Below are 27,392 nucleotides of genomic sequence, written 5' to 3' on the forward strand. Positions count from 1 at the left end.
GAGCCTTTGGTCATTAATATGGTCAAATCCGGAAACTATCATTTCAAAAACAAAATGTTTATTATTTCAGTGAAATACGGAACCGTTCCATATTTTATCGAACGGGTGGCAACCCTACGTCTAAATATTGCTGTTACATTGCACAACCGTCAATGTTATATCATAATTACGTAAAATTCTGGCAAATTAGTTCGCAACGAGCCAGGCGGCCCAAACTGTTGCATATACCCCTGCGTGCAATGAACGCAAGAGAAGTGACACAATTTCCCTAGTTGATATTGCCTGCTAACATGAATTTCTTTTAACTAAATATGCAGGTTTAAAAAAATATATACTTCTGTGTATTGATTTTAAGAAAGGCATTGATGTTTATGGTTAGGTACATTCGTGCAACGATTGTGCTTTTGTTAAATCATCCCCCGTTTGGCGAAGTAGGCTGTGATTCGATGATAAATTAACAGGCACCACATTGATTATATGCAACGCAGGACAAGCTAGTTAACCTAGTAATATCATCAACCATGTGTAGTTAACTAGTGATTATGTGAAGAGTTGATGCTAGCTAGCAACTTACCTTGGCTCCTTGCTGCACTCGCGTAACAGGTGGTCAGCCTGCCAAGCAGTTTCCTTGTGGAATGCAATGTAATCGGCCATAATCCGAATCCAAAAATGCCGATTACAGATTTGTTATGAAAACTTGAAATCGGCCCTAATTAATCAGCCATGTCGAAGAGCAACCATAAAATAACAATAGCGAGACTATATACAGGGGGGACCGGTACAGAGTCAATGTGTGGGGGCTAGGGTTGCAAAGGGTTGGTAAATTTCATGAACTTTTCCAGAAATTTTCCATGGGAAGTTAAGCCCTGGAATTTGGGGAATTTTGCTTAAATTCATCAAAAAAGTTAGCTTATAACAGATAGGGATACACATAGGGCAATTCTAGGTCTTGTGGCATATTTTGGTTACATTTTCCCCAATTCAATGGAATTGCAACCCTCTGCATGCCCAGTGCATTCTTCCATCACATGTGCAGTGCACTCTTCCATCACATGTACAGCTGATTCTCAAGATCTTGCACACTAATGAGATGCTATTGAGGCCACACTACTACACTGTCTGATCCAAGGACTACATGCTCTCTGGTACGTTTCAATTACAATACTGGGTGGGGTGAATATATTTTATATGACATACATTATTTTTTGTTAACTAGTAAATAGTAGCCTACAGCAAAGTGTGTTTTAATAATTTCTAACTTGTTAACAATTTCTGCTAGTTAGTTTTTGCTACCATGTGGGTTGCTTGAGCCTGCTAACTGAGGAGTGTTAATTCGCCTCTTTCCATACATGTTTCATTTAAAACATTTATCTTACAAAGGAGTTGTTTAATCTAACTGCTTAACTATTTATCTCTACATAGATTTTTTTTTTTTTCTTCTAATCTTTACAGGAAAATGCCTTGGGCACTATCTGATGTGTGGAGACATTTCACTGCAGCTAATGTAGAAGGAAAAGTTGTGTACATTTGCAAATACTGTGCCAAATCATATGTGAAGAATGCAACAAAGATGCAGAATCATCTAGCCAAGTGCATAAAGTTCCCTCAGCACTCACAACAAGCAACCTCTGACAAAAGTCCCTCTACTTCTATTCGAGGTGAAAATGATGAATCAGACACCTTATCGATAGCAACAGCTCATGGTCCTCCTGGAATCAGGAGTTTTTTTGACTCAATGGAGGAACGTAGTCAAAGAAATGCTGATGAATGTCTTGCTCAAGCTGTGTATGCAACTTGTTCACCTTACAGGCAATGTGTATTGAAATTAGAGGTCGACCGATTAATCGGGATGGCCGACTAATTAGGGCCGATTTCAAGTTTTCATAACAATCGGAAATCTGTATTTTTGGACACCGATTTATTTTCAATGGCGGCCTAGGAATGGTGGGTTAACTGCCTTGTTCAGAACGACAGATTTTTACCTTGTCAGCACGGGGATTCAATCTTGCAACCTTGCGGTTAACTAGTCCAACGCTCTAACCACCTGCCTTACATTGCACTCCACGAAGAGCCTGCCTGTTACACGAATGCAGTAAGAAGCCACGGTAAGTTGCTAGCTAGCATTAAACTTATCTTATAAAAAACAATCAATCAATCATAATCACTAGTTAACTACACATGGTTAATGATATTACTAGTTTATCTAGCGTGTCCTGCGTTTTCATATAATCGATGCAGTGCGCATTCGCAAAAAAGGACTGTCGTTGCTCCAACGTGTACCTAACCATAAACTTCAATGCCTTTCTTAAAATCAATACACAAGTATATATTTTTAAACCTGCATATTTAGTTAATATTGCCTGCTCACATTAATTTATTTTAACTAGGGAAATTGTGTCACTTCTCTTGCAACAGAGTCAGGGTATATGCAGCAGTTTGGGCCGCCTGGCTCGTTGCGAACTGTGTGAAGACTATTTCTTCCTAACAACGACAGCCAACTTCGCCAAACGGGGGATGATTTAACAAAAGCGCATTTGCGAAAAAAGCACAATCGTTGCACGAATGTACCTAACCATAAACATCAATGCCTTTCTTAAAATCAATCATATATTTTTAAACCTACATATTTAGCTAAAAGAAATCCAGGTTAGCAGGCAATATTAACCAGGTGAAATTATGTCACTTCTCTTGCGTTCATTGCACGCAGAGTCAGGGTATATGCAACAGTTTGGGCCGCCTGGCTCTTTGCGAACTAATTTGCCAGAATTTTACGTAATTATGACATAACATTGAAGGTTGTGCAATGTAACAGGAATAGTTAGACTTATGGATGCCACCTGTTAGATAAAATACGGAACCGTTCAGTATTTCACTGAAAGAATAAACGTTTTGTTTTTTGAGATGATAGTTTCCGGACTTGACCATATTAATGACCTAAGGCTCGTATTTCTGTGTGTTTATTATATTATAGTTAAGTCTATGATTTGATATTTGATAGAGCAGTCTGACTGAGCGGTGGTAGGCAGCAGCAGGCTCGTAATAGTCAAAGGTATATGGTTTAGAGAGAAATAGTCGACGAGTCATAATTCCTGTAATAACTTGCGGCTGAACTTGAAAGGGGTTCCTTCGTTATTTTACCGTTCATGTCTTCCATAGAGAATGTCTTGATCTACTTCAAATAAGGTCTGTGTTTCGTGCAGGCTTAAACCGTCTCAGCGTTTTGATACCCGTGTAAATCTCACTAGGATAAGGTAACGTTTGTCAACATATTTTCATAAATCGACTCTAAAATTATCTTCACTTATATTTAACCAATATTGATCAGAGTTACCTTGTCCTATGGATATCTACACAGTTATAAAATTGGCAAGGTGGTGTAAGCCTACATGAAACACAGACCTTATTTTAAGTGAATCTAAAAAATATCCTATGGAATAAATTAATGAAGGAACCGCTTTTCAGATTTTGCTAGAAGGTGTCATGGGAATTATGACTCACACTTTGGCAGTCAATTCTTACCATGCCCATTATTAAAATATAATTTCCTGCATATAGAAATTACAGTTTTTGTTTTCAACATTCATCACAGGTAACTTAAACTCTATTTTTATTTAAACAGTTGAGAGTATTTGTCTCCTAAGCAGACTCTTCAGTATCGTTGTCACTTCAGAGCTGTGTGTGTGTGTGTGTGTGTGTGTGTGTGTGTGTGTGTGTGTGTGTGTGTGTGTGTGTGTGTGTGTGTGTGTGTGTGTGTGTGTGTGTGTGTGTGTGTGTGTGTGTGTGTGTGTGTGTGTGTGTGTGTGTGTGTGTGTGTGTTTTACAGATGGCAGAGAAAAGCAGAGCACCAGTGTGGGACTATTACATGGAATTGGCACCAGGGAAAGCAAGGTGTCTTATTTGTGATAAAGGTGTAAGCATGGGGTCAGCAACGGCTAAATCAAAAAATACCACTAACCTGTGGAATCACCTTAAGAACACCCACCCAAAATCCCATAAGGAAGCAATGATGAAAAAAGCAAATGCAAATTCTTCACAAGGAAAAAGTGATACAGACACGTCACAGACATCGCAGGCTACAATCTTACAACTTTTTAATAAACAAGCAAAAAGCAGGACAAAGACCCAAGGGCCAAGAAGATGGATGTAGCAATTATTGAGATGATTGCCACTGACAACCAGCCATTCACAGTGGTGTCTGACGTTGGTTTTCAGCGGCTGATTACTCTTGATGAACCCCGGTACAGGATCAAAGATGAAAAATTATTTCGCACAGAAATGCTAGATAAAACACATGAAAGAGTTGTGATGAAAGTGAAGAATCTGGTGGCACCAGTCAACGCTCCACACATGGCATTCACAACTGACTGCTGGTCAGGCACTACAGAGTCCCTGATGAGCCTTACTGGACATTTCATTGACAATGTTTGGACAAGAAAGCAGGTTGTGCTGAATGTCAAGACTATGGATGGATCACACACAGGAAACTACGTCAGAGAGATGTTTTTGACCATGTTGGAATACTGGGAAATCCACACAGAACGTGTAGTGCTGGTCCTCAGGGACAGTGGGGCAAACATGGTGAAAGGTATGAGACTGGCAGAGCTTCCAGACTTCAGCTGCAGTGCACACACCCTACAGCTTGTAATCAATGATGGCCTATCCAGTCAGAGAGCTGTGCTAGACATTATTGCCATGTTGAAGAGCTGTGCAACTCACTTTGACCACTCTGTACTGGCCAAACAGAGGCTGAGGGCCATTCAGGAAGAGCTTGGCCTTCCCAAACACAGCATCATCCAAGCAGTTCAAACTCGCTGGAACTCAACACTACACATGTTGCAGAGGATGTTTGAACAGAGGCGTGCACTGAATGTGTATGCAGGTGAATACGGACACATCATCAGTTTGTCTGCTGCACAGTGGGACATTGTCTCTAACCTAATTGAGACTCTGGCACCTATGGAGGAGGTGACACTGGAGATGAGCCACTCCAACTCTACAGCAGCATGCATCATCCCCAGTGGGTCGGTGCTGAAGCTGATGCTACAGCAGGAGGGTTCTTCTACTCAAGGCATCAAAACTTTACGGAAGACCATGTTGGACAGTCTGACAAGGAGGTTCTCCAAGGCCGAGGAGACAAAGTGCCTGGTGCTGGCAACTGTCCTGGATCCATGTTACAAGAGCTATGCCTTCACCTCAGGGACAGCACTAGAGAAAGCAAAAGAGTGGCTGAAGGAGGAGTCTGACCTACTAAGGAAACCAAATCCCAGAGCCACAGCAGATGGGACGAGTGAAGAGGACGACCCAGATCCAGGTGCAAAAAGGCAAAGAGTCCAAGTAGATCAGCCACCCAGTCTGGTGGACAGCCTCTACGCTAGAATCCTTGGAAGTCAAGAGGGCAGGGCTGAAGTCCAGTGCAGTTTTGAAATTGAGTTTGAGCGTTACCTCACAGAGCCTGACAGAAAGAGCGAGTTGCCTTTGGAGTGGTGGAAGCAGAATGAGGACAGACTTCAATCACTCGCTCCACTGGCAAAGAAGTTTCTCTGTCCCCCACCTTCTTTAGTCCCAAGCGAGAGAGTGTTCAGTGAGGTGGGAATCATTTATGATAAGCGGAGGAGCAGACTGACAGGGGACCATGCAGACAAGCTCTACTTTCTGCACTACAACCTAAAACTTCTTAACTGGGAATATTGAAGACCCATGAAAGCTGGTGGTTCATTTTAACATATGTTCTCATGTTATTTGAGACTAAATTGATTTTATTTATGTATTATATTGAGTTAAAATAAAAGTGTTCATTGTTTATTCAGTGTTGTTGCAATTGTCATTATTACAAAAATGTGTGTGTGTGTGTATATATATATATATATTATTATTTAAAAAATCGGCCGATTAATCGGGATCGGCTTTTTTTGGTCCTCCAATAATCGGTATCAATATCGGCGGTGAAAAATCATAATCGGTCGACCTCTAATTGAAATACATTTCTGAATGTTCTTTGCCCAGCATACACCCCTCCAATGAGACATGCTTTATCTACTCATTTGCTGGATGCAGAGTTCAACAGAGTTCAAGTAAAGGTCAAGCAAATCATAGAGAAAGCAGACTGTATTGCAATCATCTCTGATGGGTGGTCGAATGTTCGTGGGCAAGGAATAATCAACTACATCATCTCCACCCCTCAACCAGTATTCTATAAGAGCACAGACACAAGGGACAACAGACACACCGGTCTCTATATTGCGGATGAGCTGAAGGCAGTCATCAATGACCTTGGACCACAGAAGGTATTTGCACTGGTGACAGACAATGCTGCGAACATGAAGGCTGCTTGGTGTAAAGTGGAGGAGTCCTACCCTCACATTATATCCATTGGCTGTGCTGCTCATGCATTGAATCTGCTCCTCAAGGACATCATGGCACAGAAAACAATGGATACACTCTACAAGAGAGCCAAGGAAATGGTTAGGTAGCAGCAATCTACCTCACCAAGCAAAGTGAGAAGAATAAGAGCACCACATTGAAGCTTCCCAGAAACACCCATTGGGGTGGTGTTGTCATCATGTTTGACAGTCTCCTGGAGGGTAAGGAGTCTCTCCAAGAAATGGCCATATCACCGTCTGCTGATATGGACAGCCCCATCAAGAGGATCCTCCTGGATGATGTATTTTGGGAGAGAGTGGTAAGCAGCCTGAAACTCCTGAAACCTATAGCAGTAGCCATTGCACCGATTGAGGGAGACAATGCCATCCTGTCTGATGTTCAGACTCTGCTTGCAGAAGTAAGAGAAGAAATCCATACTGCCCTGCCCACTTCACTGTTGCTCCAAGCAGAGGAAACTGCAGTTCTGAAATGCATCAAAAAGTGTGAAGACTTCTGCCTGAAGCCCATACACGCCGCAGCGTACATGTTGGACACCAAGTATGCTGGCAAGAGCATCCTGTCTGGTGCAGATACCACCATGGCCCGGATGAGGGCAAGGTTCTTGGCAGTCTGGCGAAGTACACTTCCAAGCAAGAGCTTTGGGATGGAGATGCAATATGGCAGTCGTGGCAACATATCTCATCAGCCACCTGGTGGAAGGGATTTTGTGGATCTGACGCTCTTTCCCCTGTTGCTTCCATCATCCTCCAAATCCCATCAACATCAACCACCTCAGAGCCCAACTGGTCCTTGTTTGGGAACACACACACCAAATCACGCAACAGGCTGACCAATACAAGGGTTGAAAAATTGGTGGCCATTCGGGCAAATTTTGGGCTTTTTGAGCCTGACAACGAGCCATCCTCAACAAGGTTGCAAAGTGATAGTGAAGATGAGGCCTCATAGAGTCTGATGTTCAAGAGGTGAACATTGAGGAAGACCAGGGAGAAGACATGGAAGCCTGAGAGGAAAACAACCAAAGCTTTAGTTTCTAGACTATAATTTTACAGATGTATGTTGAAAATGTTTTTGGGAGATGCGATGGATCATTGGGGATCATTCAATATTCCCTTTTTTTGTTGTTCAGTGAAATCATCCCATGTGAAGAGTCCACTCATTTAATTTAAGTTCAATTCATAACTAAAATAACTTTTTTTCTATTGCAAGGATTTAAGCATTTGCAATTATGTCTCCTTATGATAAGGTAAAATGTTTATGTTTCTGTCTCCATATGATATGGTAAATATAGCCAATGCATTTAAAAAAAAATGGTATTAATATTAATTTTCATATTTTTAATTCCCACGGAAAGTTTACACCTCTGAATATTCCCCAAAATGTGCACGAGTCTTATGACTTAGGGGTAGCAGCTGTTAAGAAGCCTTTTGGACCTAGACTTGGCGCTCCAGTACCGCTTGTCATGCGGTAGCAGAGAGAACAGTCTATGACTAGGGTTGCTGGAGACTCTGGCAATTTTTAGGGCCTTCCTCTGACACCGCCTGGTATAGAGGTCCTGGCCCCAGTGATGTACTGGCAGGAAGTTTGGCCCGAGTGATGTACTGGGCCGTATGTACTACCCTCTGTAGTGCCTTGCGGTCGGAGGCCGAGCAGTTGCCATACCAGGCGTTGATGCATCCAGTCAGGATGGTGCAGCTGTAGAACTTTTTGAGGATCTGAGGACCCATGCTAAAATATTTTCAGTCGCCTGAGGGGGAATAGACGTTGTCGTGCCCTCTTCACGACTGTCTTGGTGTGTTTGGACCATGATAGTTTGTTGGTGATGTGGACACCAAGGAACTTAAAGCTCTCAACCTGCTCCCCTACATTGAATGCTGTAGCGTTAAGATTTCCCTTCAATGGAAACTATGGGGCCTACCCCGAACCATGAAAAACAGCCGCAGACCATTATTCCGCCTCCACCTAACTTTACTTTTGTCACTATGCATTTTGGCAGGTAGCATTTTCCTGGCATCCGCCAACCCAGATTCGTCCGTCGGACTGCCAGATGGTGAAGCGTGATTCATCACTCCAGAGAACGCGTTTCCACTGCTCCAGAGTCCAAAGGCTGCGAGCTTTACACCACTCCAGCAGGCCTGATTCACACAGTCTCCTCTGAACAGTTGATATTGAGATGTGTCTCTTACTTGAACCCGCAAAACACCAGTCTCAACGTCAACAACGAAGAGGCGACTCCGGGATGCTGGCCTTCTAGGCAGAGTTCCTCTGTCCAGTGTCTGTGTTCTTTTTCCCATCTTAATGTTTTCTTTTTATTGGCCAGTCTGAGATATGGCTTTTTCTTTGCAGCTCTGCCTAGAAGGCCAGCATCCCGGAGTCGCCTCTTCACTGTTGACGTGGAGACTGGTGTTTTGCGGGTACTATTTAATGAAGCTGCCAGTTGAGGACTTGTGAAGCGTCTGTTTCTCAAACTAGACACTAATTTACTTGTCCTCTTGCTCAGTTGTGCACTGGGGCCTCCCACTCCTCTTTCTATTCTGGTTAGAGCCAGTTTGCTCTGTTCTGTGAAGGGAGTAGTACACAGCGTTGTATGAGATCTTCAGGTTTTTGGCAATATCTCTCATGGAATAGCCTTAATTTCTCAGAACAAGAATAGACTGACGAGTTTCAGAACAAAGTTCCTTGTTTCTGGCCATTTTCAGCCTGTAATCGAACCCACATGCCGATGCTCCAGATACTCAACTAGTCTAAAGACGGCCAGTTTTATTGCTTCTTTAATAAGCACAACAGTTTTCAGCTGTGCTTACATAATTGCAAAAGTGTTTTATAATGATCAATTAGCCTTTTAAAATGATAAACTTGGATTAGCTAACACACCGTGCCATTGGAACACAGTAGTGATGGTTGCTGATAATGGGCCTCTGTTCGCCTATGTAGATATTCCCTAAAAAACTGCCGTTTCCAGCTACAATAGTAATTTACAACACTAACAATGTCTACGCTGTATATCTGATCAATTTGATGTTATTTTAATGGACCAAAAATTTGCTTTTCTTTCAAAAACAAGGACATTTCGAAGTGACCCCAAACTTTTGAACGGTAGTGTATATTTTACATTTTAGAGTCTTCAAAGTAGCCACCCTTTGCCTTGATGGCAGCTTTGCATACTCTTGGCATTCTCTCAACCAGCTTCACCTGCAATGATGTTCCAACTGTCTTGAAGGAGTTCCCACATATGCTGAGCACTTGTTGGCTGCTTTTCCTTCACTCTGCGTTCCAACTCGTCCCAAACCATCTCATTTGGGTTGAAGTCAGGTGATTGTGGTGGCCAGGTCATCTGATGCAGCACTCCATCACTCTCCTTCTTGGTCAAATAGCCCTTACACAGCCTGGAGGTGTGTTGGGTCATTGTCCTGTTGAAAAACAAATGATAGTCCCACTAAGCACAAGCCAGATGGGATGGTGTATCGCTGCAGAATGCTGTGGTAGCCATGCTGGTTAAGTGTGCCTTGAATTCTAAATAAATCACTGACAGTGTCACCAGCAAAGCACCCCTTCATCATCACATGCGGAGGCATCCCTTCATCACATGCGGAGGCATCCGTTCACCAACTCTGCGTCTCACAAAGACACAGAGGTCAAATTTGGACTCATCAGACCAAAGGACAGATTTTCACCAGTATAATGTCCATTGCTTGTGTTTCTTGGCCCAAACAAGTCTCTTCTTATTATTGGTGTCCTTTAGTAGTGGTTTCTTTGTAGCAATTTGACCACGAAGGCCTGATTCACACAGTGTCCTCTGAACAGTTGATATTGAGATGTGTCTCTTACTTGAACTCTGAAGCATTTATTTGGGCTGCAATTTCTGAGGCTGGTAACTAATGAACTTATCCTCTACAGCAGAGGTCTTCCTTACCTGTAGCGGTCCTAATGAGAGCCAGTTTCATCATAGCGCTTGATGGTTTTTGCGACTGCACAAAGTGCGTTACATTTTCCAGATTGACTTACCTTCATGTCTTAAAGTAATGATGGACTGTCGTTTCTCATTGTTCTTACAATAATATGGACTTAGCCCTATTTGGTAAAAGACCATCTTCTGTATACCACCCCTACCTTGTCACAACACAACTGATTGGCTCAAGTACATTAAGAAGGAAAGAAATTCCATAAATCCCATCTGTTAATTGACCTCTTGAAGCTAGGGGGCAGAATTTTTATGTTTGGAAAAATAACGTTCCCAATGTAAGCTGCCTATTTCTCATATCCAGATGCTAGAATATGCATATAATTGACAGAGTAGGATAGAAAACACTCTAATGTTTCCAAAACTGTCAAAATATTGTCTGTGAGTATAACAGAACTGATTTTGCAGGCGAAAACCTGAGGAAATCCAACCCGGAAGTGCCTTTTATTTTGAAAAATCACTGTTCCATTGCCTTTCGTCCATTTAAAGGGATATCAACCAGATTCCTTTTCCTATGGCTTCCTCGGGGTGTGAACAGTCTTTAGACATAGTTTCAAGCTTTTATTCTGAAAAATTAGCGAGATTTATCAAAACGCGTCAGTGGATAGCTGAATGTCCTTCCATTAGTTCATGCGCGCGAAAGTTGTAGCTCGACATTTTCCTTATCTCTGTTATTGAATAGTTTACCGTCCGGTTGAAATATTATCGATTATTTATGTTAAAAACAACCTGAGGATTGATTAAAAACGTTTGACATGTTTCTACGAACTTTACGGATACTATTTGGAATTTTCGTCAACCCTTGCATAACGCGCCAAACAAATAGAGTTTTTTTAATATAAAAATTATCTTTATCGAACAAAAGGAACATTTATTGTGTAACTGGGAGTCTCATGAGTGCAAACATCCGAAAATCATCAAAGGTAAGCGATTAATTTTATTGCTTTTCTGACTTTCGTGACCAATCTACATTGCTGCTAGGTGTTCGTAATGTTTTGTCTAGTGATCGATAAACTCACACAAACGCTTGGATTGCTTTCGCTGTAAAGCATATTTTCAAAATTTGACACGACAGGTGGATTAACAACAAGCTAAGCTGTGTTTTGCTATATTGCACTTGTGATTTCATGAATATAAATATTTTTAGCAATTTTTTTTGAATTTGGCGCTCTGCAATTCAGCGGTTGTTGATGAAAATGATCCCGCTAAAGGGATCCGTGCGTCAAGAAGTTAATTGAAATGCATTCCAGGTGACTATCTCATGAAGCTTATTGAGAGAATGCCAAGTGTGCAAAGCTGTCGACAAAGCAAAGGGTGGCTATTTGAAGAATCTCAAAAAATAAAATATATTTTGATTTGTTTAACATTTCTTTGGTTACCACATGATTCCATATGTGTTATTTCATAGTTTTGATGTCTTCACTATTATTCTACAATGTAATTAACCTCCAGCCTTCATTGAAGGGAAGAGAGGCTATTATGCTTGGTTTTTAATCAATTTAAACCAAATTAAAAAGAAAAATGTTTATTAATATAAAAATGTATGCACTCTGCTGTAAGTCGCTCTGGATAAGAGCGTCTGCTAAATGATTAAAATGTAAATGTAAAATCTGAGAAATTTATTTTTTTGCTATGCCCAGGCTTAAATCAATCATGGTTTAGGCCTGGGCATAGCACTATTACAGCAACCACTTCAGTTGTTAATGATCTTGTCAATGGTTTAGACACTCAAATAAATGTGCCACTTTGTGGACCTGTCAAAAGCTTTTGATACTGTTGATCATGCCAATTTATTGAATAAGTTGTCAACGATAGGCCTGAGCTCTGACGCCTGTTTATGGTTTCAGGACTCAGGCCATTTGTAACGCTTGTCGTGGTTGGAAGAAGAGGAGGACCAATGCGCAGCGTGGTAAGTGTCCATATTGTTTTAATATGAATAATGAACACAGAACAAAAACAATAAAACGACAAACGAACACTCCTGTACGGTGAAACAAAACACAGACCAGAAAATATAATCACCCACAAAACACAATGAAAAACAGGCTACCTAAATATGGCTCCCAATCAGAGACAAAGACTGACACCTACCTCTGATTGAGAAACATACTAGGCCAAACACATAGAAATAGAACAATAGAACAAAACATAGAAAAAACAACATAGAATGCCCACCCCAACTCACGCCCCGACCAAACTAAAATAAAGACATAACAAAGGAACTAAGGTCAGAACGTGACACCATTGTGATTGATGGGGTTAAGTCTGAATTTCTTTCTTGAAATACATAAAGGTGTACCACAGGGGTCAATCTACAGTGCATTCAGAACGTATTCAGACCCCTTGACTTTTTCCACATTTTGTTGCGTTACAGCCTTATTCTTTTACTTCATCAATCTACATACACACAATACCCCATAATGACAAAGTTTTAAAAAATCAGGTATAAAATATATATATACATATACATACCTTATTTACATAAGTATTCAGACCCTTTGCTATGAGACTCGAAATTGAGCTCAGGTGCATTCTGTTTCCATTGATCATCCTTGAGATGTTTCTACAACATGATTGGAGTCCACCTGTGGTAAATTCAATTGATTGGACATGATTTGGAAAAGCACACAAAATCAAATAAAATGTTATTGGTCACATACACGTGTTTAGCAGATGTTATTGCGGCTGTAGTGAAATGCTTGTGCTTATAGTTCTGACACTACAGCAGTATCTAACAAGTAGTATCTAACAATTTCACAACATATACCCAATACACACAAATCTAAGTAAGGAATGGAATTAGGAACATATAAATATATGGACGAGCAATGTCAGAGCGGCATAAACTAAGATACAGTAGAATAGTATAAAATACAGTATATACATATGAGATGAGTAATGCAATATATGTAAACATTATTAAAGTGACTAATGATATCAAGTATGTGTTTTTAGGCAGCAGCCTCTCTGAGCTAATGATGGCTATTTAGCAGTCTGATGGCCTTGAGATAGAATCTGTTTTTCAGTCTCTCTGTCCCAGCTTTGATGCGCCTTCTGGATGATAGCGGGGTGAACAGATCAACTGGTCCCACAGTTGACAGTGCATGTCAGAGCCCAAACCAAGCCATGAGGTCAAAGAAATTGTCCATAGAGCTCTGAGACAGGATTATGGGCACCAAAACATTTCTGCAGCATTGAAGGTCCCCAAGAACACAGTGGCCTCCAATATTCTTAAATGGATATTTAATATTCCAAACTGGCTGGCCGCCCAGCCAAACTGAGAAATCGGGGGGAAAGAGCCTTGGTCAGGGAGGTGACCAAGAACCCGATGGTCACTCTGACAGAGCTCCAGAGTTTCTCTGTGGAGATGAGAGAACCTTCCAGATGGACAACCATCTCTGCAGCACTCCACCAATCAGGCCTTTATGGTAGAGTGGTCAGACGGAAGCCACTCCTCAGTAAAAGGCACATGACAGCCCTCTTGGAGTTTACCAAAAGGCACCTAATGTATTCTCAGACCATGAGAAACAAGATTCTCTGGTCTGATGAAACCAAGATTGAACTCCCTGGCCTGAATGCCAAGCGTCACATCTGGAGGAAACCTGCCACCATGTTTTTCAGCGGCAGGGACTGGGAGACTAGTCAGGTATGAGGGAAAGATGAATGGAGCAAAGTACAGAGAAATCCTTGATCAAACCCTGCTCCAGAGCACTCAGGACCTCAGACTGGGGCGAAGGTGCACCTTCCAACAGGACAACGACGCTAAGCACACAGCCAAGACAACGCAGGGGTGGCTTTGGGACAAGTCTCCGAATGTCCTTGAGTGGCACAGCCAGAGCCCGGACTTGAACCCGATCTAGCATCTCTGGAGAGACCTGAAATTAGCTGGGCAGCAATGCTCCCCATCCAACCTGACAGAGCTTGAGAGGATCTGCAGAGAAGAATGGGAGAAACTCCCCAAATGTGCCAAGCTTGTAGCGTCATACCTAAGAAGACTTGAGTCTGTAATCGCTACCAAAAGTGCTTCAACAAAGTTCTGAGTAAAGGGTCTGACTATTTATGTACATTTTATATTTCAGTTTTTATAAATTTAACAAAATGTCTAATAACCTGTTTATGCTTTGTCATTATGGGTTATTGTGTGTAGATTGATGAGGGGGGGAAACTATTTAATACATTTTAGAATAAGGTTGTAATGTAAAAAAATGTGTGGAAAAGTCCAGGGGTCTGAATACTTTCCAAATGCACTGTATTTGTGGATGATACTATTATCAATGCTATTGCCACGACTGTTGATTGGCTGTGTCTAAACTACAGTCAGATGTTATAGCTATGCAGGAATCCCTTGCTGATTTAAAAGTTGTGCTTATTACGGGCAAAACTAAATTGAACCTCTCATAAGAATGTTTCAGATTAACTACATGTTCACTCATTAGATGGTTATCCAATCAAATGGATTCCCGTTTATAAATACTTAGGCATTTGGATGGATATGGATTTGACGTTTAAAAAACATATAGATGAGCTGGTTAAGAAGCTAAGATTTAAATTTGGCTTTTTCTACAGAAACAGATCGTGCCTTTCTCTAAGCAGTAGGAAGCAGGTTATTCAGTCAACCTTTATCTGTTCTTGATTAATGTGATATTATTTATCAAAGTGCAGCTGCTGCTACTCTTAAACCTTTGGATGCTATCTACCATAGTGCCATTCATTTTGTTACAGGTTACAGTTTTGATACTCATTACTGTATCCTGTATCAAAAGGTTTGCTGTACTTCGCTAAAGACCCGTAGATTTCAATATTACTCCCTTTTTGTTTACAAGGCCCTACATAAAAGGCAGTTTTATCTAACTTTGTTGTTGAAGTATAGACACCTGAGTTGCCTAAACCATTCACATGATTTGTTAACTCTTGAGGTTCCTAGGGTCTCCTCAGAACTAGGTAAATCTGCTTTTAGTTTTAATGCACTGTATTGCTGGAACAAAATTCAAAACACATTTATTCTGATGTGCTGGTGCCATTCGGGCAATTTAAAGTATTGATTGGGGACTTTGTGGAGGAATGTAACTGTTTTTCAGGGTGATTTGTGATATTTTATTTGTGCTTCCCATGACTGTGTTTTGTATTTATATATATATAATTGTTTGTGTGAACAATACGTGTAGTTAGTTATATTGTATTATACAGAGCACAATATTTCTTACCTGTTAAAATAAAGGTTCAATAAAATAACGCTCTAGCTACTCTGTTTATTATATATCCTGATGCCTAGTCACCTTACCCCACGCACACTTATTAAGACCCCAAATATTTTTTATTTTAATGAACTTTTACGACATAGACAATTTTGACTTTGTGGCTGTGGTAACCCTGTGAAAGGCGGAAATACGTAAAACAACGTCTAGTCTGCCGGAAACTCACACGAAGAAGTAAACGGAAGTGAACAGTTATGAAAAAACAATTTCCACGTTATCGTTTTTATTGTTGTTATTTAGACGTGTATTAACACACATGAACTCAAAATATGACTCATTTAAATGCATCACATCACACCCCATGTCGTGTTTAATTCCTGTTGGAGACAGGACTTGGTTGAAAGCTGTTATCTAGGTAACGCTAGCTAGCTGCTAACGTTAGCAAAAAAATGGCTAACTGTATGGTTTTTCACACTCAAATAGCCTCCATCATGGAGGTGCTAGCGAATGCCGCCGTGGCAGAGATCTGTAAACTCGTAGACGACGACTATGCCGTGTTTCGTTTGGAAATAAATCAAAGCCAGAAAGAAAACAGGGCTCTGCGGAGGAAACTACTAGAACTGAAGGTTGCACGGGAGCGCGCAGAGAGGACAATGCGAGAGCGCGTCCTCGCCAGTCGTCCCAGTAGTGTTAAGATCCTTGACCGATACAGAGGAATGGCAAGAGGTACATTTTGCAGAAGGCAGAGGCTGTGCGACCTGTCGCCGTTCATTTATAATTCAGTGCCTGTCGCCCCGTTCCCCTCTGTATATGTGTTCAGATGTTATCCAGAATTGTCCGTTTTTGGGTCGTATACAATACATCCCCTGATTACTTAGCTATTTTGTGCAGAGACATTATCATATTATAACCAGATTTTTGATTTACTGAATTTTCCATTATTTACTTAATGAAAACAATAAGATGCATGGAACATAATAAATGGTATATCAAGAAGTTATGAGAAGTGTTACCTTAAATCCTTACCAATTGTAGACAGGGTCAAATGTGTACAATATAACATTGAACCTAACCACCTCTTTTCCCCCAATCATACTCTCAGGTGAAGGACATCTCACTGGAGGCCACAGAAGCTTTCTGAAGCCAGCGGAACACAATATATGGAGAGATGACCAACCAATCACTGTTGATGAGGGGAGTGGAACCACATCCCAGAATGTTATGGTGATAGAGGTTAGTGTAATAGTGTTACATAAAAATTTGTTATCAAATGTGGCCTGTTTATTTCAGAAAATCTCCCCTCAGCTATTCACTTGCTTACATGTAACATCATCATTTATCCTCAGTTAAATAAAGGTAAAACATTTATTTTTATTTTTATCTGCCATAAGGAAGCTTGTGAGACGATATTGTTATCTTCCTGTGTCAGTCTGCAGATGCAGAGGCTGCAGGTCCTGGGGTCAAGCAGGAGAGGTCTGTAGGAGCCCCACGGAACATCAGAGACATTCAGTCTGGAGCGCCCTCTGCAGCCACGGAGGACCCCACCAACCAAGCGCAGCCCAGGACCCGACGCAGCATCACGGAGGTCAGTGGAACACAGAACGCCGTCCTCAAGTCAGAGACAGACACCAAGACTTTAACTGTAACACACAGGCTCTTACACCCAGGATCTGACCATAGATCAGACCCAGAGAGACTGGGGCTGAGTAAACTGGGCAGTCCTCTTGCTCCCGGCTCCGAATATTTACCAGTATTTCACCAGAGCCAGAGGACTGTTAATTCCCGTGGGGATGGTGATGCGTTAGACACTGCCGGTGATGATCCGTCTTGTTCTTACAATACAGAGATGGACCCTGGCAACATGCCCTTGGGTTTAGAGACACAGATTGATCTGTCTAGAGGGGACTGGAACCGGCGCAGTAGTAGTGTATACTCTGAAGGGTGCCTAGATAAGAAAGAGGAGGTTATATTAGCAGATGAGGTGACAGTAAAAGTGGAGAGCGATGTTCCTCCCACATGGAATGCAGATAGTCTCCTTGGAGACGGACACTCACAGGGCAGAGATTTCTTAGATTACAGGGAAAGCTTGGAGACAAATCTAAATGTCGCCACCCACTCCCCTTTACACGTGTTCAAGGATCGCTACCCAGTGTCCACGTTGATGGCACCTTCCGATTCACACGGCTGTGTCCTTTTCGATCAGGTATTGAACTCAAACGACAGGGCTAGAGCCCAGGCTCAGGGAGGGGGAGCCACATCAGGCAATAGTAAAGAGAAACGGTTCCTCTGCATGTTCTGTAAGAAAGGCTTCAGCAGCTCTCAGAAGGTGGAGAGGCACCAGAGGGTCCACACAGGAGAGAAACCTTTCAGCTGTACCCAGTGTGAGAAGAGGTTCTCTCGCCAGGACACCCTGAAGAGGCACCAGAGGATCCACACAGGGGAGAAACCTTACAGCTGTTCACAGTGTCACATGCGCTTCGCACAGGCTGGTCAACTGAAGATGCACTTGAAGGTCCACACGGGAGAAAGGCCGTTTGCCTGTACACACTGCGGGAAGAGGTTCTCAGAGAGGAGCTACCTCAGGATACACCAGCAGAAAAAACATTCCACTCTATAACATAGAAACATACCTATTCCACTCGATAGCTTCTGACATTTATATCAAAGCCTGCATAAATAAAAAAACATCAGCAGAAAAGATCCACAGATGCATTTGGAATAACGAGAGTCACAGATTTCAGTGTTGAATATTCCTGGTTAGAATATTGCATCCAGACATTGTGATATATAAGTATGAAAAGTATTTTACATAGTGTTTGTACTGTAATGTTTACAAATGCCTATTTCATTACTTCCATTCAACAATAAATATTTTTCCCAAGACACTTTTGTAATGAGAAAGTGAATATAGTTTTGGTTTAGACATGTGTATGTGTGGTTTTCATATGGGGTATATAACCCATGTTTATGTTTAATAAACACAAAATGGGACTTTTTATTCTGACTTTCATTGAGACTCCCTTTAATATACACTGAGTATACAATACATTAAGAACACCTGCTCTTTCCATGACATAGACTGACCAGGTGAAAGCTATGATCTGTTATTGACATCACTTGTTAAATCCACTTCAATCAGTGTAGATGAAGAGGGGGAGACAGGTTAAAGAAGGACTTTAAAGCCTTGAGACAATTCATAGCACACGTGACAAAGGAGATTATGAAAATGCATATAAAACGTTGGCCTACATTTAGGTGTACACGTCCATGTAATATAGCCTATGCAATATGATTATTTGACAATAGCAGTGTGTTTGTGTGCAGGGGGCGACTCATGTGAGATTCAAACCCTTTGCCACAATTACACAGAGAACAATTTAACCATTCAATGAAATACACGTGACAGCCTTGTTGCTAAGGACGCTTCCATGAGCATGTCCAACTGTCTACGACTTTAATTGTCTGCAGAAGGTGTGCCAGGATGTAATCGCTGCCACCTGGTGATGTTATCAAAGGGCTAATGTGTGCCATGTTATCTGATGGGACCAGCTACAATTTAGCTTTCTGTCACATGCAAGTAAAACAATCATTTTAATTGGCTACTGTGCATTTTTTACGTGAGAACCTGTTTAACTTTAAATGCTTGCTTATGTTTGCAAGTGTGGACCCTCCATGTGGAGTGTGTTTATCTTGTGTGTGTATGTACCTGAGGGAGTGTATGTCTGTGTAATCTGTATCACCTCTCTCTTCCAGGAGGAGGAGGGTCCAGAGGTGCTGCTGGTGAAGGCGGAGGGGTGTGCGGAGGGTCTGGGGAACCCTGAGGGGACCATGGTCATGGAGGACAACCAGACTACACCTTCTCCTGAACCCACTGAGCAGCACAGAACCACACACAGTCTCACTGAGGTAAGCCCACTGTAAACTACTGTCTATATGGTATTAGGTTAGAGTAGGAGTGCTGATCTAGGATCAGTTTAGCCTTTTAGATCATAATGAATAAGGCTATGTAGATGGGTGGGGACCTGATTCTCAGTCAGCACTTCTACTCTGAGACTCTTTGTGGATAAGGGGGCCAGGTCTTTCTTGATTAATTGTGTCTTAATTGTGGGACCATGCCTTTAAATTATCAAACCATTAAAGAATGTCAAGTAATCAAATCAACTAACATGTTTGCATAGTACTCATAGCAGTCCCTCATTGCCCAATCAGAAGATGCTCCATAGCAGGGTGCTCATATCAGATTTCTTGATCCAACATCCTCTCACTCTGTATCTCTTACAGTCAGTAGACATGGAGGATGGGAAGCCTGATCTGCTGATAGTCAAAGAGGAGACAATAGAAGATGAACCAGAGAGCATTGACCTGCTGAGTGGACTAAAGATGGGGGAGCAAGGTAAGGGAGAAATACAGTGTACCAAACATTAAGAACACCTTCCTAATATTGAGTTGCACCCTCCCCACTCAGAACAGCCTCAATTCGTCGGGGCATGGACTCTACAAGGTATCAAAAGCGTTCCATAGGGATGCTGGCCCATGTTGACTCCAATGCTTCCCACAGTTGTCAAGTTGGCTGGATGTCCTTTGGGAGGTGGACTAGTCTTGATACACACGGGAAACTGTTGAGCGTGAAATACCTAGCAGCATTGCAGTTCTTGACACAAATGTGTGTGCCTGGCTTAAGTGCCATCAGCCGGTGGCAAATAACTGTCGGTCTCACAGTAATTAACAAACATTTAGTATCTCCTGGCTACCACACATAGCCTACAAGCCACTGATGTTGACCTTTGGAACATCTACATTTTAAAAAGTCTAATAAAGCCTACACATCACAATAAAGTCATTATTTATTTTAGACAGCTCTAAAGAAGCATTGTTACGAATCCCTTTGGCCCGACAGTCTAGGGGGGATGGTAATGGGACCCGAAACATAACTCATGCAAAGTGTAATAGTGACAAAGTAACGGTGAGGACGAAATAACCACGACAACTTAAATTACCGTCAAACACACACAGGGTTTATTTCTAAACGCACTGTAAAGGGGGGAGCAGGAGAAGGGGCTGAGCTGGACCCAAGGAAAGAAACAATAAGCATCCAAAAACACCCCTAAGCTAGAATAGCCTATTTCAACAACGGCTAACTAACCAAAAATAGTGGGTGGTCCGCCCAGTTCTAGTGTATTTAACAAAGTATTCCTACGGGTAAGTCACCCATGGTCATACTTTATCTTGGTACCCCCTTTTCCCACCGTCAAACAAACACCATAACAAAACCAATACTCACAGGTGGGGACAAAGTGACATGTACTTACTTGCAAACCAAACAAGAGATCTATAGACAGATGGCATTGACAGAGAGATTGAGCTCCAGTGAAAACAACTGACAGGGTTTTTAAACCAAGGGAAAGGGAATGTGATTGGGTAAGGGAAAAGGAGCAGGTGTCTTCCGATTAGCGATTGATTGATGACTGATTGGGGAATGATGATTGTCACCTGTGAGTAGGGGAGAAGGAGAGAAAATAAATACACACAGGATACACACAGAATACTTGTATCCGTAACAAGCATGATATGAAGAAAATGTGTCTATTTCAGAAGAACAGAATAGCATACTCTGAGTTGTCCTGATCTGGCTATGCCAAATGGCTGTGGGCTACACTAGTTCATTTAGCAGACAAGGTTTTCTTAGAATTCCGTGGCATTATTTTATAGTATGAAGAATACAATTGAACAAAGCAGAATAAAGGATATTTTCTCCAAACGATTTGAGGGAGTGCGCACATGCGGCTATTCTGGGTTGAGCGGTTAACAAAGAAATAGGTACTCCTATATGCTTAATTTAGAGTTATTAGTGTTCCTTTAGTTGTTCTACAAACGTCGGGCTATATGTTTTGATTTTTAATACATTGTACAGCTGCATGAGGAGACTCTAATGATGATTCGAAAAAAGTTGCTTGAAAGGCATGAGCTCTGCTTAGTTTTTTTGCGCACGCTGTACACGCTACATCAGTCACGCATTCACAATTTGACAAGCATTTGATAATGCCTAGAATTTCACGGCGGTATCCCCTTTGTGTGGCCGTAATGCACCATAAAAAAATCCATGCCTTTTGCAGCCAGTGGCAGTTGTGCCCTTCTCCCGGAGTGCTGCTCGCTCCGTAACGTGATCGGGTCTTTCTCACAGGCTACAAGTGAAGACAGACACATCGGGGGATGCAACTGCGCGCATCCTTATCCATTTCCGAGGTGCATATTGATGATACTGGAAGAACTGTCCACATTTACTTTTCGGCAGCCAACAAAATGAGTAGGCATAATGAACAGCAAAAGCCTATGTCAATCTACTATCCTCCGTAGTACAAAAGTCGACCTATTCTGTGCGAGAAATAAATATTCCAAACATAGTCTGGGACAGTTGTGGGATGCGATAGATCCCAAATTAATACAACCACTAACATAAAAAAACTTTTTATGCAATGTGGCTGACGCAACAAATCATAACGAATAGCTTAAAATGTTGATAAACTATAAGGCTATTTATTCACATTATAAGCACAACAATGCGCTCATGGTAGTAGGCTATAAGCGCGAATGTTCCATTAGCGGAAAACACCATTAGCAAAAATGAGAATGGGAAATTATCTTCCCCAAACTTGAAACTCACATGCTGCTTATGTATGCCTGTTAGGCTCTACAGCCCTTGTAAAGCGGCATAATGTGCTTAATATTAAGAAGTTATTTGGACATTTTAGTTGTGATAAAAACCTTATTAAAACATATAGGCCCATGGGCTAAGCTACATGAGGTGTGCGACTATGATTAGAAAAAGTTGCCTCCAAAAAAGGCATTGTTTCTGATGCTGGGCATCATTCACAAATGATAATATAAACTCAGCAAAGAAAGAAACGTCCTCTCACTGTCAATTGCGTTTATTTTCAGCAAACTGAACATGTGTAAATATTTGTATGAACATAAGATTCAACAAACATGTGTAAATATTTGTATGAACATAAGATTCAACAACTGAGACATAAACTGAACAAGTTCCACAGACACGTGACTAACAGAAATGGAATAATGTGTCCCTGAACAAAGGGGGGGTCAAAATCAAAAGTAACAGTCAGTATCTGGTGTGGCCACCAGCTGCATTAAGTACTGCAGTGCATCTCCTCCTCATGGACTGCATCAGATTTGCCAGATCTTGCTGTGAGATGTTAACCCACTCTTCCACCAAGGCACCTGCAAGTTCCCGGACATTTCTGGGCGGAATGGTCCTAGCCCTCACCCTCCGATCCAACAGGTCCCAGACGTGCTCAATGGGATTGAGATCCGAGCTCTTCGCTGGCCATGGCAGAACACTGACATTCCTGTCTTGCAGGAAAACACGCACAGAACGAGCAGTATGGCTGATGGCATTGTCATGCTGGAGGGTCATGTCAGGATGAGCCTGCAGGAAGGGTACCACATGAGGGAGGAGGATGTCTTCCCTGTAACGCACAGCGTTGAGATTGCCTGCAATGACAACAAGCTCAGTCCGATGATGCTGTGACACACCGCCCCAGACCATGACGGACCCTCCACCTCCAAATCGATCCCGCTCCAGAGTACAGGCCTCGGTGTAACGCTCATTCCTTCGACGATAAACGTGAATCGGACCATCACCCCTGGTGAGACAGAACTGCACTTTTTGCCAGTCCTTTCTGGTTCAGCGACAGTGGGTTTGTGCCCATAGGCAACGTTGCTGCCGTTGATGTCTGGTGAGGACCTGCCTTACAACAGGCCTACAAGCCCTCAGTCCAGCCTCTCAGCCTATTGTGGACAGTCTGAGCACTGATGGAGGGATTGTGCGTTCCTGGTGTAACAACGGGCAGTTGTTGTTGCCATCCTGTACCTGTCCTGCAGGTGTGATGTTCAGATGTACCGATCCTGTGCAGGTGTTGTTACACGTGGTCTGCCACTGCGAGGACGATCAGCTGTCCGTCCTGTCTCCCTGTAGCGCTGTCTTAGGCGTTTCACAGTACAGACATTGCAATTTATTGCCCTGGCCACATCTGCAGTCCTCATGTCTCCTTGCAGCATGCCTAAGACACGTTCACGCAGATGAGCAGGGATCCTGGGCATCTTTCTTTTGGTGTTTTCAGAGTCAGTAGAAAGGCCTCTTTAGTGTCCTAAGTTTTCATAACTGTGACCTTACTTGCCTACCGTTTGTAAGCTGTTAGTGTCTTGATGACTGTTCCACAGGTGCATGTTCATGAGTTGTTTATGATTCATTGAACAAGCATGGGAAACAGTGTTTAAACCCTTTACAATGAAGATCTGTGAAGGTATTTGGATTTTTACGTATTATCTTTGAAAGACAGGGTCCTGAAAAAGGGATGTTTATTTTTTTGCTGAGTTTATAATTCACAAGTGATAGGCTAATATTGTCACCCATCAGACTATTCTTGATTTAATCTTGTCTCTAAATAATATGTGTGAAATTTGTTTTGATTTAGAATCGACCATTATCATGCACCTGTATCGAAACAGGGGCAGCGGGAAAAAATACATGTCATCTATGCACTTAAATAGCGAATACAGGACGTTTTTCCCCATGGTTCATTTTCATCTCAGCCAGGTAAGCTATACTCCTGTTGTAAAGAGAAGAAATGTGCTTAATATTAGGGAAGTTGAGAAATAAATATAGTAGGCCTAGCCTATATGAAGCTGATGGGATCCTTATCTTTTTAGGAGGCCATCACTCTGTTTTCTCGCGCAATTGCATAGCCTATTGAAATGTTGCGCAACATGAGCTCATGGGCTCTCATGAAGTGTTTGATTAGATTTTAGATTACATTTGCAATGTAAGAGTGATTAGAGGGACAATATAATGCTGAATACCAGGCAGTTAGCAAGTTTGGTAGGCCGCTAATGACCAGCAGCAGCATCAGAGCTTGGAGAAGCCTAATTACGTGACTCTACGGTCACATGGAATTTGACTGCCTTCATGACTCGTGACCGCCGGTGTGGTGGTAATACAGTCCCCGCAACAGCCCTATGCCTGGCACCTACTACCAAACCCGTTCAAAGCCACTTAAATCTTTTGTCTTGCCCATTCACAATGTAAATGGCACACATACATAAACAAGCCATGTCTCAATTGTCTCAAGGCTTAAAAATCATACTTTAACCTGTCTCCTCCCTTTCAGTCTGTCATCTCTGTGTCATGGAAAGAGCATGTTTTGTATACTGTGTACATATAGCCTACATACAGTAATAGATCTTCAATGGGAATAGTGATGCAACTGGCAATTTTTTCTTCATTCAAAAAATGAAATCATTACAACTTATGTTTACATACAAAAACACAAATTATAATGTATAAACCTGACCTGATAAGTGACATTTAAAAAATAAAAAAAAGTCTATTTTCTAACCTCTTCTTGCAGGTGGTTGGCTGGAGGCTAACAGGGGAGACTGGGCGGCCATCTTGGATTCCCAGAACCAGACGGGTGCAAACAAGGGCCCAGGGGACATCACTGAGAAGGCCAGGACCAGAAGTGACATAGTGGAGGTCAGTGGATGGGACAGCGTCCTCAACTCTGGGCTGGGGAACAACACTGTTAACCACAACCAGAAACAGACAGTCGAACACAAAACAACCAAACTTAGTCTCCATGACAACAGACTGGCTGAGACCAGGGCAAGGTGTAGATTTGGTCTGCGGGGACGGGGAGGTGTCTGTATGCAGGGGGAGAGAACAACCGACACAGACTCAGCTAGCGATGCTCCGTCCTGCTCCTATAGTTGTGATTCAGAGACACTGATGGCACCTCTGGTTAACCACCTAACAGGTGCTGCCTTCAGCCTGCCTTCTATAGGATCTATCAACTGGAACATGGACCCTGCGACAACACAGGTACTCCCTGGCCCTCGTCCTCCTCACACTCACCTTATGTTAAACCAGACTTCAGACAATGCCAGTAACTCAAAACTAAATGGCTATATAAGCCCGATGACAAATGACAGTACTAGTAACGCTATCTGTAGATCACGTGGAAAAGAGAAGCGCTTCCCCTGTTCTTTCTGTGGGAAAGCCTTCAGTTTCCCGAAACAGGTGGAGATCCACCAGAGGATGCACACGGGGGAGAAACCCTACAGCTGTACCCATTGTCACATGCGCTTCGCCCAGGCTGGTCACCTAAAGAGACACCAGAGGGTCCACACAGGGGAGAAACCCTACAGCTGCCCCCAGTGTGAGAAGAGGTTCTCTCACCAGCACCAGCTGAAGATGCACCTGAAGGTTCACACGGGAGAGAGGCCATTTGCCTGTACGCAATGTGGGAAGAGGTTCTCAGAGAGGAGCTACCTTAGGATACACAAGCAGAAAATGCATACGGCCCATGTATAGTGTGTAGTGTTGACATGTAATGCAGTACTAGTTAGTTTGTAATTCATTCTCTTGGTTTTGGATGTAGTAAGGAACTGAATGAAGTGAACCAGGAAAGAATGAGTATGATGAGGCAGAGTAAAGGATATGGTGATGGTTGGTGTGAAGGTGTCTGTAAAAATTCTTCACTGGTGTAAAGTAGTGAAAATGTGTGTAATGTTGAACCTTTTCCAAACTATTCTCAAATTAATTTATCAAAGGGAGTGTACCAGATTTACAGAAAATGTGAAGTGTTACCATAGTGAGAAAAGTTATTATACTTGTCACGTATCGTTTTGTGCAATAAAAGTACTGTACTTCAAAGTTATGTTAGTGTATGACCATTTTGTTGAAATGAAATACAATATTGACTGTGCTGACCTACTTGGTTATTTTTGTATTATTTTAGGGACTGAGTTTCCTTTCTCAGTCTAACCAAAACATTATACTTAATTTTTTAATCAACACATATGGACATTGGCTCCATATTGTTAGGTACTTGAAATCACAGTGTTAGAGATGGGCTAAACTTTATTTATTATTTTACCCACCTCCACCTTCCCACATTTAGAGGAACTAAACGATTTATTATAAACTGAGCAAAAAAAGAAATGTCCTCTCACTGTCAACTGCGTTTATTTTCAGCAAACTTAACGTGTAAATATTTGTATGAACATAACAAGATTCAACAACTGAGACATAAACTGAACAAGTTCCACAGACATATGACTCACAAATGGAATAATGTGTCCCTGAACAAAGGGGGGGTCAAAATCAAAAGTAACAGTCAGTATCTGGTGTGGCCACCAGCTGCATTAAGTACTGCAGTGCATCTCCTCCTCATGGACTGCACCAGATTTGCCAGTTCTTGCTGAGATTTTACCCCACTCTTCCACCAAGGCACCTGCAAGTTCCCAGACATTTCTGGGGAGAATGACCCTAGCCCTCACCCACCGATCCAACAGGTCCCAGACGTGCTAATGGGATTGAGATCCGGGCTCTTCGCTGGCCATAGCAGAACACTGACATTCCTGTCTTGCAAGAAATCACGCACAGAACGAGCAGTATGGCTGGTGGCATTGTCATGCTGGAGGGTCATGTCAGGATGAGACTGCAGGAAGGTTACCACATGAGGGAGGAGGATGTCTTCCCTGTAACACATAGCGTTGAGATTGCCTGCAATGACAACAAGCTCAGTCCGATGAGGCTGTGACACACCGCCCCAGACCATGACGGACCCTCCACCTCCAAATCGATCCCGCTCCAGAGTACAGGCCTCGGTGTAACGCTCACTGCTTCGACGATAAACGTGAATCGGACCATCACCCCTGGTGAGACAAGACCGCGACTCGTCAGTGAAGAGCACTTTTTGCCAGTCATGTCTGGTTCAGTGACGGTGGGTTTGTGCCCATAGGGGGACGTTGTTGCCGGTTATGTCTGGTGAGGACCTTCC

The 27,392-nt window shown here is 42.3% G+C and overlaps 3 protein-coding genes and 1 pseudogene across 3 annotated transcripts in view; all 4 read left to right on the plus strand.

The window, feature by feature from the left end:
- Positions 1-27,392, plus strand: part of LOC120052962 (transcription factor Ken-like) — a 181,375-nt gene that overhangs the window by 76,878 nt on the left and 77,105 nt on the right. The window lies entirely within an intron of this gene.
- On the plus strand, positions 3,824-5,661 carry LOC120051616 (annotated as a pseudogene).
- On the plus strand, positions 15,756-26,267 carry LOC120052929 (zinc finger and BTB domain-containing protein 18.2-like). The gene is made up of 6 exons (XM_039000166.1): positions 15,756-16,260; positions 16,637-16,767; positions 16,964-17,119; positions 19,288-19,440; positions 19,816-19,927; positions 24,960-26,267. The coding sequence occupies exons 1-6, from the start codon at positions 15,984-15,986 to the stop codon at positions 25,919-25,921; spliced, it is 1,791 nt and encodes a 596-aa protein (XP_038856094.1). The 5' UTR covers positions 15,756-15,983; the 3' UTR covers positions 25,922-26,267.
- The window catches only part of LOC120053017 (gastrula zinc finger protein XlCGF49.1-like), an 81,839-nt gene continuing 79,435 nt past the window's right edge, over positions 24,989-27,392 (plus strand). Inside the window, exon 1 of the mRNA XM_039000270.1 lies at positions 24,989-25,084. The gene's annotated coding sequence lies outside the window, so the exon portion shown is untranslated. The remainder of the gene's footprint in view (positions 25,085-27,392) is intronic.

The sequence above is a fragment of the Salvelinus namaycush genome, chromosome 8, assembly GCF_016432855.1.
Source record: "Salvelinus namaycush isolate Seneca chromosome 8, SaNama_1.0, whole genome shotgun sequence".
NCBI lineage: Eukaryota > Metazoa > Chordata > Actinopteri > Salmoniformes > Salmonidae > Salvelinus > Salvelinus namaycush.

Coding starts and splice junctions, on each gene's coding strand:
- LOC120052929 (XM_039000166.1), top strand. CDS start 15,984: ATGGCTAACTGTATGGTTTTTCACACTCAAATAGCCTCCATCATGGAG. Junction 16,261..16,636: donor ATACAGAGGAATGGCAAGAG/GTACATTTTGCA, acceptor TCATACTCTCAG/GTGAAGGACATCTCACTGGA. Junction 19,441..19,815: donor CCACACACAGTCTCACTGAG/GTAAGCCCACTG, acceptor TATCTCTTACAG/TCAGTAGACATGGAGGATGG.